The sequence below is a fragment of the Macaca fascicularis genome, chromosome 9, assembly GCF_037993035.2.
Source record: "Macaca fascicularis isolate 582-1 chromosome 9, T2T-MFA8v1.1".
Taxonomy (NCBI): Eukaryota; Metazoa; Chordata; class Mammalia; order Primates; family Cercopithecidae; genus Macaca; species Macaca fascicularis.
In genome coordinates, this window is record NC_088383.1 from 103620119 (window position 1) to 103639792 (window position 19674).

Genomic DNA, 19674 nt, shown 5'->3' on the forward strand with positions numbered 1-19674 from the left:
TAAAAAACTATGAAAAATAAACAAATTCAGTAAAGTTGGAAAATACAAAATAACATACAAAAATCGCTAGTATTTCTATATTCCTACAGTGAAAAATTTAAAAAATAATTTTAAAAAGTAATCCCATTTACAATATCCAAACATAAAATTAACAATGAGATGCCATCTCAACCCAGTTAAGAATGGCGATCATTAAAAAGTCAGAAAACAACAGATGCTGTCAAGGATGCAGAGAAATAGGAATGCTTTTACACTGTTGGTGGGCGTGTAAATTAGTTCAACCATTGTGGAAGACAGTGTGGTGATTCCTCAAGAATCTAAAACCAGAAATACCATTTGACCCAGCAATCCCAATACTGGGTATATACTCAAAGGATTATAAATCATTCTACTATAAAGGCAGATGTACATGTGCATTTATTGCAGCACTATTTACAATAGCAAAGACTTGGAAGCAACCCAAATGCCCATCAATGATAGACTAGATAAAGAAAATATGGCACATATACACCATGAAATACTATACAGCCATAAAAAAGAATGAATTCATGTCCTTTTCAGGGACATGGATGAAACTGGAAACCATCATTCTCAGCAAACTAACACAGGAACAGAAAACCAAGCACTGCATGTTCTCACTCAAAAGTGGGAGTTGAACAGTGAGAACACATGGACACAGGGAGGGAAACATCACACACCAGGGCTTGTCAGGGAGTGGAGAGCAAGGGGAGGGAGAGCACTGGGACAAATACCTGATTAATGTGGGGCTTAAAACCTAGATGACGGGTTGATGGATGCAGCAAGCCACCTTGGCACGTGTATACCTACGTAAAAAACCTGCACATTCTGCACATGTATCCTAGAACCTAAAGTATAATTTTAAAAATCACTAAAAAATATGAATAGAAGGGAACATTCCTTATCATAATAAAATGTATTTATAAAAATTCCAAAGACATTTTATATCAAATTGTGAAAATCTAATAGGTTATGCCCTAAAATCGGGGGGAAAAAAACCCAAAGTATATACACTTTTACTACTGCTATTCAGCATCTTTCTTAAGGTCCTAGCCAAAACAATTAGACAAGAAACAGAAATAATATAGCAACTTGTACATTATGGATTTTTTTCAAAAAATTAAGGATTATATGTCATAACTAAATGGGATCTATATGGGGAGTGCAAGAGTGCTTCAATAAGAAAATCAATCAATATAATACATCACCTTATTAGAAAGAAAGGAAAAATCTAACAAAATGACCATCTCAATAGAAGCTGAGAAAGCATAAGACAAAATTCAACACTCTTCCTGATAAAATGACTCAAAAATATGAAGAGAAGGGAAATTCCTTATAATAAAATATATTTATAAAAATTCCAAAGATATTTTATATCAAATTATGAAAATCTAAAAGCTTATGCCCCAAAATCAGGTGGAAAAGATCCAAGTATACCCAATTTTTCTACTACTATTCAGCGTAACACTTAAGGTCCTAGCCAAAACAATTAGATAAGAAAGAGAAATAAAAGGCATTTAGGTAAGAAAGCAAGATGTAAAACTCTTTCTATTTTAAGATAACACAATTCTATATAAAGAAAAGTCCATGCAACCCACAAAAACAACTAGAGCTGACAAATATTTTCAGCTTAATTTTAGGGTGTAAGAACGGTCCAGATATCAGTTGTGTCTGTTTATATCAGCAATGAACAATATGAAAATAAAATCAAGGAAATAATTACATTTGCAATAGCATCCAAAAGGCCAAAAGCCCTGAGAATCTATAGTCAAGAAGATAAAAGACTGAAAACTATCAAATGTTGCTTAGAAAAATAAGGAGTACCTAAATAAATGGCAAACCACATCATGTTAAAGGATTGAAAGACTTAAAATTGTTAAGATGGCAATGCTTCCAAAAGTAATCTAAAGATTGAATGTAATCACTGTCACAATTCCAATGTCCTTTTTAAAAATTTTTATTTGTGCAAAAAAGGAAAAGCCAGTCCTGAATTTATATGCAACTACAGGGAGAGGACTCAATTTCCAAATTTCCAAACTTCAAAACAAAACTATAGTAGTCAAAACAGCATGGTACTGGCAAAAGGAAAGAAATAAAGACCAATGGAATAAAATTGAAATCCAAATGTAAACCTAATCATCTATGCCCAGTTCATGTTCAACAAATGTGCCAAGATCATTCAATCTAAAGGAAGAGTTTAAAAAATAAATAAAGGAAGAGTTTCTTCAACAAACAGTGCTGGGACAACTGGGTAACCACATACAAAAGAATGAAGTTGAACCCCTATCTCACTCTTATGCAAAATATAACTGAAAGTGAACAAAAAACTCAAATGTGAACTATAACTATATAATTCTTAGAATAAAACATCGGGTTAAATCTTAATGCCTTCAGAATTGGAAGTGGATGCATAGATTTGACACCAAAGCAACTAAAATAAGGGAGACAAACTGGGCTTCACCAAATTTAAAATGTTTGTTCATCAAAGGACAAAATTAAGAATGCGAAATGACAACCTACAGAATGGGAGAAATATTTGTATTTGATACATATTTAGTAAGGGTTTAATGCCCAGAATCCATAAACAATTACCTACAGTTCAACAACAAATGATGAGCAACCCAATATAGAAATGAGCAAAGGGCCAGGTGTGGTGGCTCACACCTGCAATCCCAGTGCTTTGGGAGGGCTGAGGTGGGTGGACTGCGTGAGCTCAGGAGTTTGAGACCAGCCTGGGAAACATGATGAAACTATATTTGTACAAAAAAATACAAAAATTGGCTGGGTGTTCGGACTCATGCCTATGCTCCTAGCTACTTGGGAAGCTGAGGTAGGAGTATCACTTGAGCCCAAGGGTCAGAAGTTGCCGTGAGCCAAGATAACAGCACTGTACTCCAACCTGAGCAACACAGACAGGCCCTGTCTCAAAAATAAAATTAAAATAAAATAAAATAAAATAAAATGCAAGGGCCTTGAATAACATTTCTCCAAAGAACATGTAAAAATGGTAAACAGCTGATTAATATCATTGGTCAAGTCAAAACCACAATGAAATACCATTTTGCGCTGACATGAAAAACAGAAAATTACAAATATTAGCTATAATGTGGAAAAAAGGAACCCTCAAACATTGCTAGTGGGACTTTAAAATGGTGCATTTACTGTAGAAATGTTTAGTTGTTTCTCAAAAAGTTAAACATAAAATCACCATATGACCCAGAAATAACACTCCTAGGACTATACCCTGGAAAACTGAAAATATGTTCATGAAGAAACTTGCATACAAATGTTCATAGCAACATTGTAAGAGCCAAAAGGTGAGAATAATACAAATGATCATCAGCAGATGAATGATAAGCAAATTGTTGTATGTGTACATGAAAATGGAATATTATTCAACCACAAAAAGCAACAAAGTACTATCACATGCTAAAAGTTAGTTGATCCTCCATATCATTATGCTATGTGAAAGAAGTCAGGAAAAAAGATCACATATGCCATGGGTCCTTTTATATGCTATATTCATTATAGGAAAATCCATAAAGATAGTTGATTAATGTTTACTACAATGATGGAGTGGGGAATGAGGTGTAACTAGTTTATGATATAGTATGTTTCTGTGGAGTGATAAAAAAGTTTTGAAAGTAGAGAGAGATGGGGCAGGGCAGGCGAGTCCCAATGTAGAGCTTAGTCTGGGATGGTTCTTGGCTTTTCCCAGAAAAGAATTCAAGGGCAACTCAGAGGTAGAAGAAAACAGCTTTGTTGAACAGGCAGTGGTACAGCTCTGTGAGGTCTCCTGCAGAGCAGGGCTATGGTATAGGCAGAGAGTAGCAGCTCAGGGCAGTTTTGCAGTCATTTTTATACCCACTTTTAATTGCATGCATATTAAGGGACAGTTTGTGCAGGGAATGGGTCCTATCTTTTGGATCATTGGGTGCCACGGAAAGGGGAGGTAACTCCTGGGTGTTGCCATGGGAATAGTAAATTGACACGGTACACTGGTGAGTGGGACTGAGTGAAAGCTGCTTTTGTCCTGGCCCTGTTTTAGCTAGTCATCAATCTCGTCCCGTGTCCAAGTCCCACCTCTGGAGTTGATTCCCGCCTCATAACTCAGTTGCACAATATTGTAATTAAACTAAATACCATTAAAGTGTACACTTTAAATTGGGTGATATATGGTATATGAATTTCATCTCAATATTTGAAATATCATAATTTTCTGAATTAATCTCTAGATTTAATGATCTGTTAAAACCCCTATGGGCTTGTTTGCAGAAATTGACAAGTTTATTCTTAAATTTATGTTGAGACTGAATGAACCCCTAAAAGCCCAACTAGTCTTGAAAAAAGCTTTGAGGACTCACACTTTTTGAATTGAAAACTTGATACAAAGCTACAGTAATTAAGACTTCAAAATGAGGTACTACTGGCATAAGGACAGATAGATCAATGAAGTAGAATTGAGAGCCCACAAACAAATCCTCATATTTATACTCAATTCGTTTATAATGAGGTTGTCAAGACAATTCAATAGGAAAAAAAATGCTTTTTAAATAAATAGTGCAATGAAAACAGGATTCACGCTCACAGGTTACCTAATAAACATCAACCTCCAACTCCTTTGTGCAAATTCATTTTAGGTTACACTAAATTAAACCTTCTCTCTTCCATCCACCAACTCTCTCCCACCACACACCTCTCCACAAATCATTCAGTCAGACTTACACCTTTCTTCTGTTCCATACTGCAAATATTTTAAGCACTATTTCAATATGCAGGGCATGCAGGAAGCCCATTTATGATGTCATTCTTTTCCATTGTCACATAATCTGCGTGCAATACTGATATCCATCTTCAGTTTATGGTAGGATATTTTATATTTTCTACTTATTGGTAATTGTTTCCATTTGACTGCATGTCTATATTATTCTACTCACATAGATTATTTTTGTTTCAAAAAGAGGGTCTATGCATTCTAGCCATTGGACAATTTTATATTTTCCACGATGTTTAGTGCAGGCCCATAAATACAATAAGTAATTACGATGTTTTTCAAGCATTACTGGCCTGATCATTTAAACATCCTTAGTAAATTACAGAAGGATTCGATGAATCACAAAATGGACAAGAAATCAAATTACTGATCTGTTGCTAGTATCTTACCTGCTCCATTTTGATCAGGAAGCAATCAATAAGGTCCCGAGGATTGTTAATGTCCAGTGATGCTTGGTGTTCTTTTACTTTCTCCCTAATGTAACTTTTTGTAAGAGCAACATTTTTAAGCAATTTGTTGTGAGTTCCTGGGAAACAATCAATGAGTAGAGGGAAATTATTGCAGACCTAAAAGAGAAAAGAATATTAAATATAAACACGTCATAAGACATATGTATCTTACACCAAGCCCTGATTGAAATTATAGCTATAAATACAAATAAAATATCATGTTCATTTTGATGGGGAAATTTTTATTGTGCACGTGTAGCAATTTTCTGTACCTAAAGATTGGATGGATAAAATTTTGAACAGGAAATCAAAGATGATAATTATTTTCTTCACCCATACATCATTTTTATTGTATAAAAGCATTTTAATATCAATTTTCTTATGTTTAAACCAAGTCTTCCCTACTAACTTGAGATATAAGATAGCATGAATTACTATGATTTATATTTAGTTGATGACGCTAGAGGTTAAGGGGATTTGGGCAACCTGATAGAAAGCACGAAGCTAGAACTCACTGTTTTTATTTCTGTCAAGTAGCTTCAAAAATGGAATCAGTATTTTAGAAGTGCAAGCAACCCAGAGATACCTTAAAACCCAGCTGTGCACCTGAGCAGTTAAGTGATTTCTCTAAGATCACACAATCATTATTTAGGCAGAGTGTAGGACATGCCAACTCAGCACAGGGTAAAATTTGAATGTTTGTTTATGGTTCATACACGATGAAACCAACCATTTTTGTCATTCCTAACCTAGCTGCCTCATCAGCCAGGATCTCAGCTACAGCATCAAACACACCTGCCCTACTCAGTGTTTCCTGGCACCTTCTATGGTCACAAATATTCTCCCTCCTTGATGGAGATAGTCTTTCCCTAAATTAGAATATTTCTGCCAAGTAATGTTAGAAAAAGGTCAGTAAGCGTTGATTGGAGGATAAGCCTACTGAGTAATGGAAACCTTCAGAAAGGGCCCGGATGTCCATGGAGTGGTATGGACGTGCTTTTGGGTGGTCACCAAAGTACTTTATTGAAACAGTCTTTGGAATTTAGTGGATAAACCACTGGTCAGGAAGTCATTGGGCTTGAAAGCCACCCCTGTATTTGGGCATTCATTTTCTGTGTGTAAAATAAAAGACTTGGTCATCTTTCCCAGATGTTCACTTCATAAATTTTTGAGCAGGACTGTGGTGTTCAAACATGCACTTCATGGCTTGGTCCATATAGAATTTTGGACTTACCAGAAAAAAGAGCAAAAATGGTTTCCCAGGAAGATAAAATCTTGGCCTTACCTGGATCCACGGGGAGGTCAGAATCCTGAAGTTTTCATTGAATCTTTTCATCAGGGTGAGAAAATTCTCATCTTTATAATCAAATCGTTTCTGGAAAACAACGGAGCAGATCACATTGCAGGGAGCACAGCCCAGGATGAAAGTGGGATCACAGGGTGAGGCTAAAGATTTAAAAATAGTTTGAAAATATTATTGAAAAATAAATATTTAAAAGATCTGCGTTTGTTAAGACATAAAGAAAATTTAGAAATTTTAAACAATATCTTAGAAATTTCTCATGTGTCCAAAAAAAAAAACTCAGTATGCATGAAATAAACACATTACTTTTACCTTAAATATGAGCTGAGCATTACAGTCTAGCTACACAATGTCATTTCACACGTGGTAATTCACATCCACTGCCTTTATTTAAACTCTTTTAACCCAAGGTATCTTTTATTTTGGAAGGAAAAAGAAGACTTTTTTGAAATGCTAGTAATTCAAGTTTTAGAGCAGAATCATATCTGTCTGCAAAGCCTCTGGACAGTAAACACAGAGATAGGAAGAGATAAGTTGGGGACCTAGAAATGTCTTATATATAATGAATAGCTGAAGTATAATGTGCTGAACCAATAGGAATAAAGTTAGGGAGATTGTGGGTGAATGCACGTGTTTGAGGGAACAAATGTGAAAAGCAGGCACATCCATATGATATGAGAAGAAAAACTAATATAAATGAGCATTAAGTATAACAGATTAAATAAGTAAAATGTTAACTTTTAATTTCAAATCTAAATCCCAGTAAAGCTAACCAAAAAGTAAATTGATAAATGGAATCTTTTTATTTCTTTTATCAATTTGTAAAAAATGAATGTCCTTCCTTTGGAAATAATGTTTATCATTTCCAGTCATCTTCCAAATTTAATTCATTTGGGCAAAACTATTCTTGTGGATTCTGGGATATTATTCAGTATAGTCATCAAGATAAGTATGTTTTAATAAAGTTTTAAATTTGACCATAAGTGAGGCCAAATCTGTCATTTTACAGGTAAATAAATAATTAAAAAGGCTTTTTTTTTTTTTTTTTTTTTTTTTTGGTGCAGGAATCTCTAAAGTGAAATTGCTGTAACCAAGTGACTAGTGAACATAAATGGAAAGGGTGCCCAAATTCACATCGATAGGTCCTAAATAAGAGTGACATGAAATGAAAGGGTTCTGAATAAAGTTGGAACATTGAACAACAGGAAACCTGCTGAGTTAGCAGCTTCTATGCCAGACTCCTTTAAACATTACAGGGCTCTAAAGTTTCAGAAAAGCTGTTGTTGTAGCCTAGAGGGTGAAAGGTACTTTGGGAAGCCTTGGTGAGTGTGTGTGTGTGTGTGTGTGTGTGTGTGTGTGTGTGTGTGTGTGTGATTCTCAGGTACAATCTGATATCCAGTTCTTTTTCTTTAACTGCACTTGAGAGAGTGAATTTATTTTATTTTATTTTTTATTTTTTTTAATTTATTTATTATTATTATACTTTATGTTGTAGGGTACATGTGCATAACGTGCAGGTTTGTTACATATGTATACTTGTGCCATGTTGGTGTGCTGCACCCATCAACTTGTCATTTACATCAGGTATAACTCCCAATGCAATCCCTCCCCCCTCCCCCCTCCCCATGACAGGCCCCTGTGTGTGATGTTCCCCTTCCTGAGTCCAAGTGGTCTCATTGTTCAGTTCCCACCTATGAGTGAGAACATGTGGTGTTTGGTTTTCTGTTCTTGTGACAGTTTGCTAAGAATGATGGATTCCAGCTGCATCCAAGTCCCTACAAAGGACTCAAACTCATCCTTTTTTATGGCTGCATAGTATTCCATGGTGTATATGTGCCACATTTTCTTAATCCAATCTGTCACTGATGGACATTTGGGTTGATTCCAAGTCTTTGCTATTGTGAATAGTGCCGTAATAAACATACGTGTGCATGTGTCTTTATAGCAGCATGATTTACAATCCTTTGGGTATATACCCAGCAATTTATTTCAGTCTTTTTTTTTCCCTTTGTTTAATTTAGAATAGTTTCTTCTCTTATGTCTTCAAATTCACTTATTTTTTTTTTGTAGTTTCTAATCTACAATTCAATCCAGTGTGCTGGAATTTTTCCAGTTTTTGCCCATTCAGTATGATATTGGCTGTGGGTTTGTCATAAATAGCTCTTATTATTTTGAGGTACGTTCCATCAATACCAAATTTATTGAGCGTTTTTAGCATGAAGGGCTGTTGAATTTTGTCAAAAGCCTTTTCTGCATCTATTGAGATAATCATGTGGTTTTTGTCTTTGGTTCTCTTTATATGCTGGATTATGTTTATTGATTTGCGAATGTTGAACCAGCCTTGCATCCCAGGGATGAAGCCCACTTGATCATGGTGGATAAGCTTTTTGATGTGTTGCTGAATCCGGTTTGCCAGTATTTTATTGAGGATTTTTGCATCGATGTTCATCAGGGATATTGGTCTAAAATTCTCTTTTTTTGTTGTGTCTCTGCCAGGCTTTGGTATCAGGATGATGTTGGCCTCATAAAATGAGTTAGGGAGGATTCCCTCTTTTTCTATTGATTGGAATAGTTTCAGAAGGAATGGTACCAACTCCTCCTTGTACCTCTGGTAGAATTCAGCTGTGAATCCATCTGGTCCTGGACTTTTTTTGGTTGGTAGGCTATTAATTATTGCCTCAATTTCAGAGCCTGCTATTGGTCTATTCAGGGATTCAACTTCTTCCTGGTTTAGTCTTGGAAGAGTGTAAGTGTCCAGGAAATTATCCATTTCTTCTAGATTTTCCAGTTTATTTGCGTAGAGGTGTTTATAGTATTCTCTGATGGTAGTTTGTATTTCTGTGGGGTGGGTGGTGATATCCCCTTTATCATTTTTAATTGCGTCGATTTGATTCTTCTCTCTTTTCTTCTTTATTAGTCTTGCTAGCGGTCTGTCAATTTTGTTGATCTTTTCAAAAAACCAACTCCTGGATTCATTGATTTTTTGGAGAGTTTTTTGTGTCTCTATCTCCTTCAGTTCTGCTCTGATCTTAGTTATTTCTAGCCTTCTGCTAGCTTTCGAATGTGTTTGCTCTTGCTTCTCTAGTTCTTTTAATTGCGATGTTAGAGTGTCAATTTTAGATCTTTCCTGCTTTCTCTTGTGGGCATTTAGTGCTATAAATTTCCCTCTACACACTGCTTTAAATGTGTCCCAGAGATTCTGGTATGTTGTATCTTTGTTCTCATTGGTTTCAAACAACATCTTTATTTCAGCCTTCATTTCGTTATGTACCCAGTAGTCACTCAGGAGCAGGTTGTTCAGTTTCCATGTAGTTGAGCGGTTTTGATTGAGATTCTTAGTCCTGAGTTCTAGTTTGATTGCACTGTGGTCTGAGAGACAGTTTGTTATAATTTCTGTTCTTGTACATTTGCTGAGGAGTGGTTTACTTCCAATTACGTGGTCGATTTTGGAGTAAGTACGATGTGGTGCTGAGAAGAATGTATATTCTGTTGATTTGGGGTGGAGAGTTCTATAGATGTCTATTAGGTCTGCTTGCTGCAGAGATGAGTTCAATTCCTGGATATCCTTGTTAACTTTCTGTCTCGTTGATCTGTCTAATGTTGACAGTGGAGTGTTGAAGTCTCCCATTATTATTGTATGGGAGTCTAAGTCTCTTTGTAAGTCTCTAAGGACTTGCTTTATGAATCTGGGTGCTCCTGTATTGGGTGCATATATATTTAGGATAGTTAGCTCTTCCTGTTGAATTGATCCCTTTACCATTATGTAATGGCCTTCTTTGTCTCTTTGGATCTTTGATGGTTTAACGTCTGTTTTATCAGAGACTAGTATTGCAAACCCCGCTTTTTTTTTTTGTTCTCCATTTGCTTGGTAAATCTTCCTCCATCCCTTTATTTTGAGCCTATGTGTGTCTCTGCGTGTGAGATGGGTCTCCTGAATACAGCAGACTGATGGGTCTTGACTCTTTATCCAGTTTGCCAGTCTGTGTCTTTTAATTGGAACATTTAGTCCATTTACATTTAAGGTTAAGATTGTTATGTGTGAACTTGATCCTGCCATTATGATATTAACTGGTTATTTTGTTCGTTAGTTGATGCAGTTTCTTCCTAGCCTCGATGGTCTTTACATTTTGGCATGTTTTTGCAATGGCTGGTACCGGTTGTTCCTTTCCATGTTTAGTGCTTCCTTCAGGGTCTCTTGTAAGGCAGGCCTAGTGGTGACAAAATCTCTAAGCATTTGCTTATCTGTAAAGGATTTTATTTCTCCTTCACTTATGAAACTTAGTTTGGCTGGATATGAAATTCTGGGTTGAAAATTCTTTTCTTTAAGAATGTTGAATATTGGCCCCCACTGTCTTCTGGCTTGGAGAGTCTGCCGAGAGATCTGCTGTTAGTCTGATGGGCTTCCCTTTGTGGGTAACCCGACCTTTCTCTCTGGCTGCCCTTAAGATTTTTTCCTTCATTTCAACTTTGGTGAATCTGGCAATTATGTGTCTTGGAGTTGCTCTTCTCGAGGAGTATCTTTGTGGCGTTCTCTGTATTTCCTGGATTTGAATGTTGGCCTGCCCTACTAGGTTGGGGAAGTTCTCCTGGATGATATCCTGAAGAGTGTTTTCCAACTTGGTTCCATTTTCCCCCTCACTTTCAGGCACCCCAATCAGACGTAGATTTGGTCTTTTTACATAATCCCATACTTCTTGCAGGCTTTGTTCATTTCTTTTTCTTCTTTTTTCTTTTGGTTTCTCTTCTCGCTTCATTTCATTCATTTGATCCTCAATCGCTGATACTCTTTCTTCCAGTTGATCGAGTCGGTTACTGAAGCTTGTGCATTTGTCACGTATTTCTCGTGTCATGGTTTTCATCTCTTTCATTTCGTTTATGACCTTCTCTGCATTAATTACTCTAGCCATCAATTCTTCCACTTTTTTTTCAAGATTTTTAGTTTCTTTGCACTGGGTACGTAATTCCTCCTTTAGCTCTGAGAAATTTGATGGACTGAAGCCTTCTTCTCTCATCTCGTCAAAGTCGTTCTCCATCCAGCTTTGATCCGTTGCTGGCGATGAGCTGCGCTCCTTTGCCGGGGGAGATGCGCTCTTATTTTTGGAATTTCCAGCTTTTCTGCTTTTTCCCCATCTTTGTGGTTTTATCTGCCTCTGGTCTTTGATGATGGTGATGTACTGATGGGGTTTTGGTGTAGGTGTCCTTCCTGTTTGATAGTTTTCCTTCTAACAGTCAGGACCATCAGCTGTAGGTCTGTTGGAGATTGCTTGAGGTCCACTCCAGACCCTGTTTGCCTGGGTATCAGCAGCAGAGGCTGCAGAAGATAGAATATTTCTGAACAGCGAGTGTACCTGTCTGATTCTTGCTTTGGAAGCTTCCTCTCAGGGGTGTACTCCACCCTGTGAGGTGTGGGGTGTCAGACTGCCCCTAGTGGGGGATGTCTCCCAGTTAGGCTACTCAGGGGTCAGGGACCCACTTGAGCAGGGAGTCTGTCCCTTCTCAGATCTCAACCTCCGTGTTGGGAGATCCACTGCTCTCTTCAAAGCTGTCAGACAGAGTCATTTGCGTCTGCAGAGGTTTCGGCTGTGTTTGTTATTGCCCTGTCCCCAGAGGTGGAGTCTACAGAGACAGGCAGGTTTCCTTGAGCTGCTGTGAGCTCCACCCAGTTGGAGCTTCCCAGCAGCTTTGTTTACCTACTTAAGCCTCAGCAATGGTGGGCGCCCCTCCCCCAGCCTTGCTGCTGCCTTGCCGGTAGATCACAGACTGCTGTGCTAGCAATGAGGGAGGCTCCGTGGGTGTGGGACCCTCCCGGCCAGGTGTGGGATATGATCTCCTGGTGTGCCTGTTTGCTTAAAGCGCAGTATTGGGGTGGGAGTTACCCCATTTTCCAGGTGTTGTGTGTCTCCGTTCCCCTGGCTAGGGAAAGGGATTCCCTTCCCCCTTGCGCTTCCCAGGTGAGGCAATGCCTCGCCCTGCTTCAGCTCTCGCTGGTCGGGCTGCAGCAGTGACCAGCACAGATCGTCCGGCACTCCCCAGTGAGATGAACCCAGTACCTCAGTTGAAAATGCAGAAATCACCGGTCTTCTGTGTCGCTGGCGCTGGGAGTTGGAGACTGGAGCTGTTCCTATTCGGCCATCTTGCTCCGCCCCGAGAGAGTGAATTTAAAAAGGTAATTTTTTATCCCGGCTGATAATCACATTGATTATAACAAGCACTTCATAGGTGAGTAAACTGGCAGTGGGAGATAAACGATTCGCACAAATTTTAAAGCTAAGATCCAATACAGGGGAAAAAAGATGACAGAACTGAAAACATAGCCAAATTACATTTAAGGAAGATAAGATAAAGAGTTTTTCATAATAGTTAAAATCCAGTTAAACAAATTATTTACTGATTAGTATTTGTGTATTTTGCTGAGTTATACTGTAGATTATATTTACTCAAAATATATAAATTGTTACAGTAAGTAGTGGCTAACAAGAAATAATTAATCCTGACAGTTTTCAAATAGTACCGTGTTTCCTGAGAAATAAGAACTGATGAAAACTGTACTGAGATATACCTAAGAAAGTGAAACCATACATAGTGTCATCACTTGCCAGAGCTGTAGGCATGGACCTGGAAGGAATTTCCAGACATGTGAGTCTGACCATATGAAAAAACTCTAATCAAATGAAAGCACATGTCACTTGGTTCATGTTCCATAGGGTGTGATGAGGTCATTTCCACCATGTCCACTTTCCAAGTGTTCTCTGGTGAAATCTTCTGGTGGAGGCAACGCAGATTTATGTTATGGGGGGAAACTTTCTTTAACTCTTTTCAAAAATGAACTCAAGACCCTTATTTATGATTTCTGATTTGAAAACAGGGAAACAAAATTGAGCAGAAAATTGGATTAAATGACTTTTTATTCCTACACCCTATGAACAAACACATTTATACAGGTAAAGCACAGGTACACAAAACCTCCCTTGTCTCTGCTTCAAACCTCCCTCCACCACCTGAGGGCTGACAACCAGGATGCACAATGAAGATCTGGCCACCCCTGAAATGTTTCCAAGGATGTCATTGGTGAAGACAGCTAACTGTTAAGGTCAGTGATGCAGAGTAGAGTCACCCACCCTTGGTTTTTCTCAACTCCTCCACAAGGCAGCGAGCTTCCTCTTGAACACGGTCCTCAATGCTCCTCTTCCCCATCCCAAAATTCCGCAAGGTTGTGAGAGAGAAACGACGGATCTCCTTCCATCTCTTTCCATTGCTGGAAAATCCTAACAAAAAAAAAAAAAGGGCAGAAACTAGGAGAATTCACAACCAAGGAAGAAAGCACTGCAACACTTGGCAGCCAGGCAGATAGGCTAAGCTCTACTGAGAAGCTTTTTAGGAGTCTGTTTTCCGTCCTCCTCACCCCAGTTACCAAAGCTGACACAGGTATATGCACACCTACCAAGTCCCTTAGTAGTTCTTTGAGATATTGGCAAAATGCCTCTTCCAGAAAACTCCTCTCCATTATCAATCAGGGCTTCCTTCACTGCCTCATATCCATGCAACACCACTACAGGATTCATGCCAAAATACACGGTGAACACAGGACCATAGACTTTTGAGAACTGGGAAAGGAAATGCAAATAGCAGCAAAATAAGTCGCTATTTGCTCCAAATATTATGTATGATTCAGACTGATATTTTCATTGTATTTTTTCATGTTATATTTGCCACACATAGATTCGATATTTCTGAATTTTGTACATAAATGTGATGGTGATTGTTATAGCAGCCACTTATAGATGGCCTATGATGTGCTATGCAATAACCCAGGCAATTGGTACACAAATCACAGTTCATCCTCACTTCAACACATTGAGCACATTCATTTGCCCTGTTTTAAAAATGAAGAAACTGAGGCCAGAGAATTCCAAATTCATTCTCAGAGTCCCACAGGTAATATATAGAAGCTCCAAACTTGAACCTCTGCTAATTTAAGCTTATGCTTGAGCAATTTATCACTCCCCCATGTCTGCCTTGAGGCCAATACCCAGCTAAGGACTTCAGGGTCACCTGTAAAGCTCTTACCATGAGGATTCTGATTCAGCAGTCCTGTGATGAACCCTAGAAATCTGTATTTTCAGTGTCACCCTAGGCAATTCTAATGCCCAATCCAGTTTGTAACTACTGATATTACCAGTATGGAAAGATGAAACACCACAAAGTTAGAATCAGGACATTCAGCATCTCCTGGAAGAAGAATTTCTTCCATTCTCCAGCAATCTTGGCCACAGACAGTGGCTTTGTTCAGAATCCAGAAGAATTCTGTTAACCACCAATTGGGCCCTGACTGGTTACTTCTTTCTTTCATGCACTTATGCTTGCCCTGAACCCATAGATATTTCTTTCATATCAGCCATCAAAGCGATCTTCAGAGAAGTTTGATTTTCATGACCACTCTGAATAAAACACATGACTACTCCGGTAGAGGACTTATTGGATGAAATTTCTAATCACACACATTTACCTTCACCTTCAGTCAAAAATCATAGCAAAACACTCTGAAACAAAGAGGGGAAACAGCACTTCAAACTTTTGACATTGTATTAAATGATTCTATCGTACAATGACCCCAATGACTGTGTATTCACAAAATGTACCGACACACTCTACTATTTCTGACAATGACAGACTTAGAAAGACAAAAGAAACATCAAAGAAGTTCAGAGGGAGTATTTTGCTTTACAATGATCTATTGTAATAGTGTGCTTCCAGGAATATATTTTTTCTAAAAATAACAGTCAAATAACTTACCCTTTGCAAGTGACTGGAGGAACATAAAGCATACTTACATTGCTGAAAGATTTGCAGATGTCCTTAACATCTATCTGTAGCATATTTCCAATAATAGGAAGAGGAGTGGGGCCAGGAGGGAGCTTCCTTCTCCCAGAGCTCTGTCTCCAGAGTGAAAAGAGAAGCACAAAGGAGAGACAGAGCACCAGGACCACAAAAGGATCCATTGAAGACTTCTCTTCTTACTAAGACAGCTGAGAGCTTGCACTCCAAGGCTTTTATAACACTCCCTGCTAATTCAGTGTGTGTCTCTTTGACATGTAAAGTAAGCAATCACCTAGGTCCAATTTATACTTTTTTTCTGTGTGGACTTTGGCCCATGGATAGAGAAAAAATGTTCTTTTGCCCTACTTCTTCTTTGCAGTTCCCGTCTAGGAGATTCTGGTTTAATTATATTGGATTGGAGCCCAGGTATTGGTAATTAAAAGTTCCTGGTTGTTCTAATGTGCTGTGATGATGGAGAAATACTGAAGTAAATGATTCTATGTTCCAATATAATCAAAATTCCATATTATCAGATTAATGACACAGTTGGGAATTTATGACTTTGAGGGAAATCAGTGTATTCTATATGTCATGTATAAAAAGTGTACATTGTAATGCTATATCAAAAAATAAGAGACTTTGCCCTTGATAACAAAAGCCTTTCAAATATTTATTATAGTTCACTTAAAATACTGCTGCCTAAACATGAAATACTGAATATAACTCATACATGTTGAATGACCACACATATATCAAAGCATTAACTAATAAATTATATATGTATTTAAATTGTATATAAACAATATACATAAATCTGTATTTATGTTATTACATAATATTTATGTTATTATTACATTATTATAATAATAGGTGATTGTTTACATGTCAAAGAAACACACTGAATTAGCAGGGAGTGTTACATACATTATTACATAATAATAACATAAATACATATTTATATTATTAAATATATCAAATATATAAAATAATATATCTATGTATATTCATCATTAAAAGAGACTGGAATGTAGAGATTATCATTTTTTATTTTTCAAATGGGGAAAGAAACTCTGGGAGAACAGGACACCTGTCAGTGCCACACAGCTCATCACTGGTAAAACCGGGATTTGAGCAGAGATCTTCTGATGCCCATTGGGGTGCATTACCACTTGCACCAGAGCTGGCTCAAGAACAATTTTAGAAAAACCAAACAAACCCCAGACATTAGTTACTCTGAAAATACACCACCTTGACTCTGTTCAGAAAGCAACAGGCTTCACATTAAATAGAAGTCCATTATTTGTTTATAAGGATAAGAGGACAAGAGATGCTCAAAAGAAGAAATAAAAATTAGAGTTCTGCCCTCTGAATCACCTCACAAGTGAAAATTGTTCAGCACTGTTAAGGAAAGGGCCAATCTCAAATAACGTATAGCAGCGGGCTTGAAAATCTATGGCTTCTCCTCCTCCCAGTCACCTCCAGACATAGCTGCTTCTATTGTTTTTGGTCTGTTATTGTTACAGATAATAGAATGTAATCATACACAGCAAGGAAGAGAAATTATATACAGAACAACAGTTGTGGATTCAATAGAAGATGGAACACAGGGAAATCATTGAATGGACCCAGGGCACAGAACGACTGTAATGTGCAGACCTGAATGGGAACTGATAGTCAATGGTCATGAAGATCTGAATTCAACTGGATTTATGAACTTTCCTAGATCACTAATGACAAAGTATATGTACAAAGGCATGCTCTGAAAAGATTACCTTTATTCTAAATTGACCAGTACAGTTATTTCCAGCTCTTTCATTAGGAAAATATTAAGACCTAGTTATACAATGTTTTATCGATTATGTCTACAGACATTATGACAAATTTACAGAGAATTTTCACACTCGTCACATCTCTTTTTATTCTCTCAATTATCTTTGCCCCCTGTAAAATTATTCCCAGTTTAGAGAGGAGAAAGTTAGACTATGGAGATTCAGTACTTTAGCTAAGGGCACACAGAATGCAAGTGACCAAGCTGGGGCTGGAAACCATAACCCCTGCATCTTGCTGCGTTCCTTTTAAGCAAAACATTCAGTTACTAATAGAATGTACAACACAAAGAGTAAACCCTATGTAAACTTTGAACTTTGGTTGATCATTATGTCTTATTGTTGGTTTACTGACTGTAACTAATGAACCCCACTGATGGGGGTTGTTGATTGTGCACCAAGATTTACTAAAATTCCACACTTGTGGATTAATCTAATCAGTGACTTTCAAAATAAACATTAATTTAGTTAATAATTCTAGCACCAGTTGAGTAAAATGTAGGTCAGACGTGTTTGGTTTTACAACCTGTAAAAGGTGACTGAGTCCAGGTCCTGGTGAGTCCTTTATCTAGGCAAAGGGAAGCAGTAATTTACTGCCTCACTGACATAGGTATAAGCTAGTTTATTTGGATAAAATAAGTTCACTTTCTCTCTTTAGAGCAATAATTTTATTCCGTGAGAGACAGTTGTCCTTGCTCTGCTCCTTGTTTCTTCTCTTGAGCTGAGGCTCCTGCCTTGACCCTTCTTTTTAAGAATAAAAGGTAGGTAGATAATTTAAAGACAGTTAGGATCTCTGAGATCTACTAATTTAATTTTGTTTTGTTTTTCAGGAGTGAGCAATTGGTGACTCAGTGAGTTAGAGCATTATCAATGCACCAGTAAAAGATTTTGTATTAGAATCCCAGTTTTCCTGTTGGTGGTTCAGTGAAATACCCCATCTCATAGAAATCCCACCTGAGTCCAAATGATCAAGAGTGTATTAACATTAATTAAGCCCTCCACAGTCACAGATTGACACCAACCTCAGCTTGGTTAGAGTGGTGAATTAGACACGATTTTTTTATTAATAGAATTTATTTTTATAGCAATTTTAGCCTCCCAGCAACAGTTCCCACAAACCCCTTCGCAGCACCTACAAATAGTCTTTCCCACAATCAACAACCTCCATCAGTGGGGTTCATCAGTTACAGTCAGTGAACCAACAATAAGACATAATCATCAATCAAAGTTCAAAGTTTACATAGCGTTTACTCTTTGTGTTGTACATTCTATAAATTTGACTAATGTATAATGCTATATATCCACCATCGTAGCATCATACAGAATAGATTTGCTCTCTGAAAAATCCTCTGTGCTCTGCCTATTCTCTCCCTTCCCTGCAAGTCCTTGGTAACAAGCGAACCATAGTTCCCTTTAGTGTTGCCATAGTTTTGCCTTTACTATAAGAGATTGTTATATAGTTGGAATCACACAGTATGTAGCCTTTTCAGACAGGTTTCCTTCACTTACTAATACGCAGAAGGTTTCTCTATGTCTTCTCATGGCTTGAAAGCTCATTTCTTCTTACCACCAAATAGTAATATAATAATATTCCCTTGCATTGATGTACCACAGTTTATTCATCTAGGGAAGAGTATCTTGGTTGCTTCCAATTTTGGCAATAATCAGTAAAGATACTATAAATGTCCATGTGTAAGTTTTGTGTGGACATATGTTTTCAACTCATTTGGCAAATATCAAGGAGCACAACTTCTGGATCATATGGTAAGCATATTTTAGTTTTGTGAGAAGCCACCAACCTCTCTTCCAGAGCGTCTGTAACATTTTGCATTCATACCATCAATAACTAATAGTTCCCATTGCTTCAAATCCTTGCCAACATTTGGTTTTATCAATGCCTTAGATGTTCTTATTGTAAAGGTATGTGTCATTGTTGTCTTCATTTGCAGGTCCCTAATTATGTGTAATGTTGAACAGTTTTCATGCTTATTTGACATCTGTTTATCTTCTTGGGTGGGGTGTCTGTTTAAATCTTTTGCCATGTTTCTATTAAGGGTGTCCAGTTTTTTATTGTTAAACTTTAAGAGTTCTTTGAGTATTTTGGATGACAGTGTTTTATTCTTATAAAGATATATTCTTGTATCTTTTGGAACTATTATTCCTCTTTTAGATGGACTTCTCCTTTCCTTGATAATGTCTTTTACAGAGTAAAACTTTTTTGTTTTAACAAAGTTCAGATTATTGATTGTTTCTTTCATGGATTGTGCGCTTGTTATTGTATTTGAAGAACAATTGCCAAAGTTTTCTATATTTTCTCCTATGTTATCTTCTCAGAGTTTTATAGTTTTTTTGTTTCACATTTAGTTCTATAAACAATTTGCAGTTAACTTTTGTGAATACTGTGAGATCTACATCTAGATTCTTATTTTTGCAAAAACATCTTAAGACAAGCGGGGCTTAATTAAACTAAAAAGCTTCTGCACAGCA

At 37.3% G+C, this 19674-nt stretch overlaps 1 protein-coding gene across 4 annotated transcripts in view; it reads right to left on the bottom strand.

Annotated features, from left to right (window-relative positions):
• Positions 1-15568, bottom strand: part of LOC102116849 (cytochrome P450 2C20-like) — a 43821-nt gene extending 28253 nt beyond the window's left edge. For 2 of the 4 annotated variants that reach the window (XM_045361226.3, XM_015456408.4), the window contains exons 1-5: positions 15376-15568; positions 13986-14148; positions 13663-13809; positions 6527-6687; positions 5182-5358 (exon numbers count right to left, since the gene is read on the bottom strand). In XM_045361226.3, coding sequence (XP_045217161.2) covers positions 5182-5358; positions 6527-6687; positions 13663-13809; positions 13986-14148; positions 15376-15543 — 816 coding nt within the window. In that variant the 5' untranslated portion in view covers positions 15544-15568. Of the gene's footprint in view, positions 1-5181; positions 5359-6526; positions 6688-12594; positions 13810-13985; positions 14149-15375 lie in introns of all 4 variants that reach the window. The other 2 variants (XM_074002240.1, XM_074002239.1) reach the window with 2 other exon arrangements.
• Positions 15569-19674: the final 4106 nt, after the last annotated feature.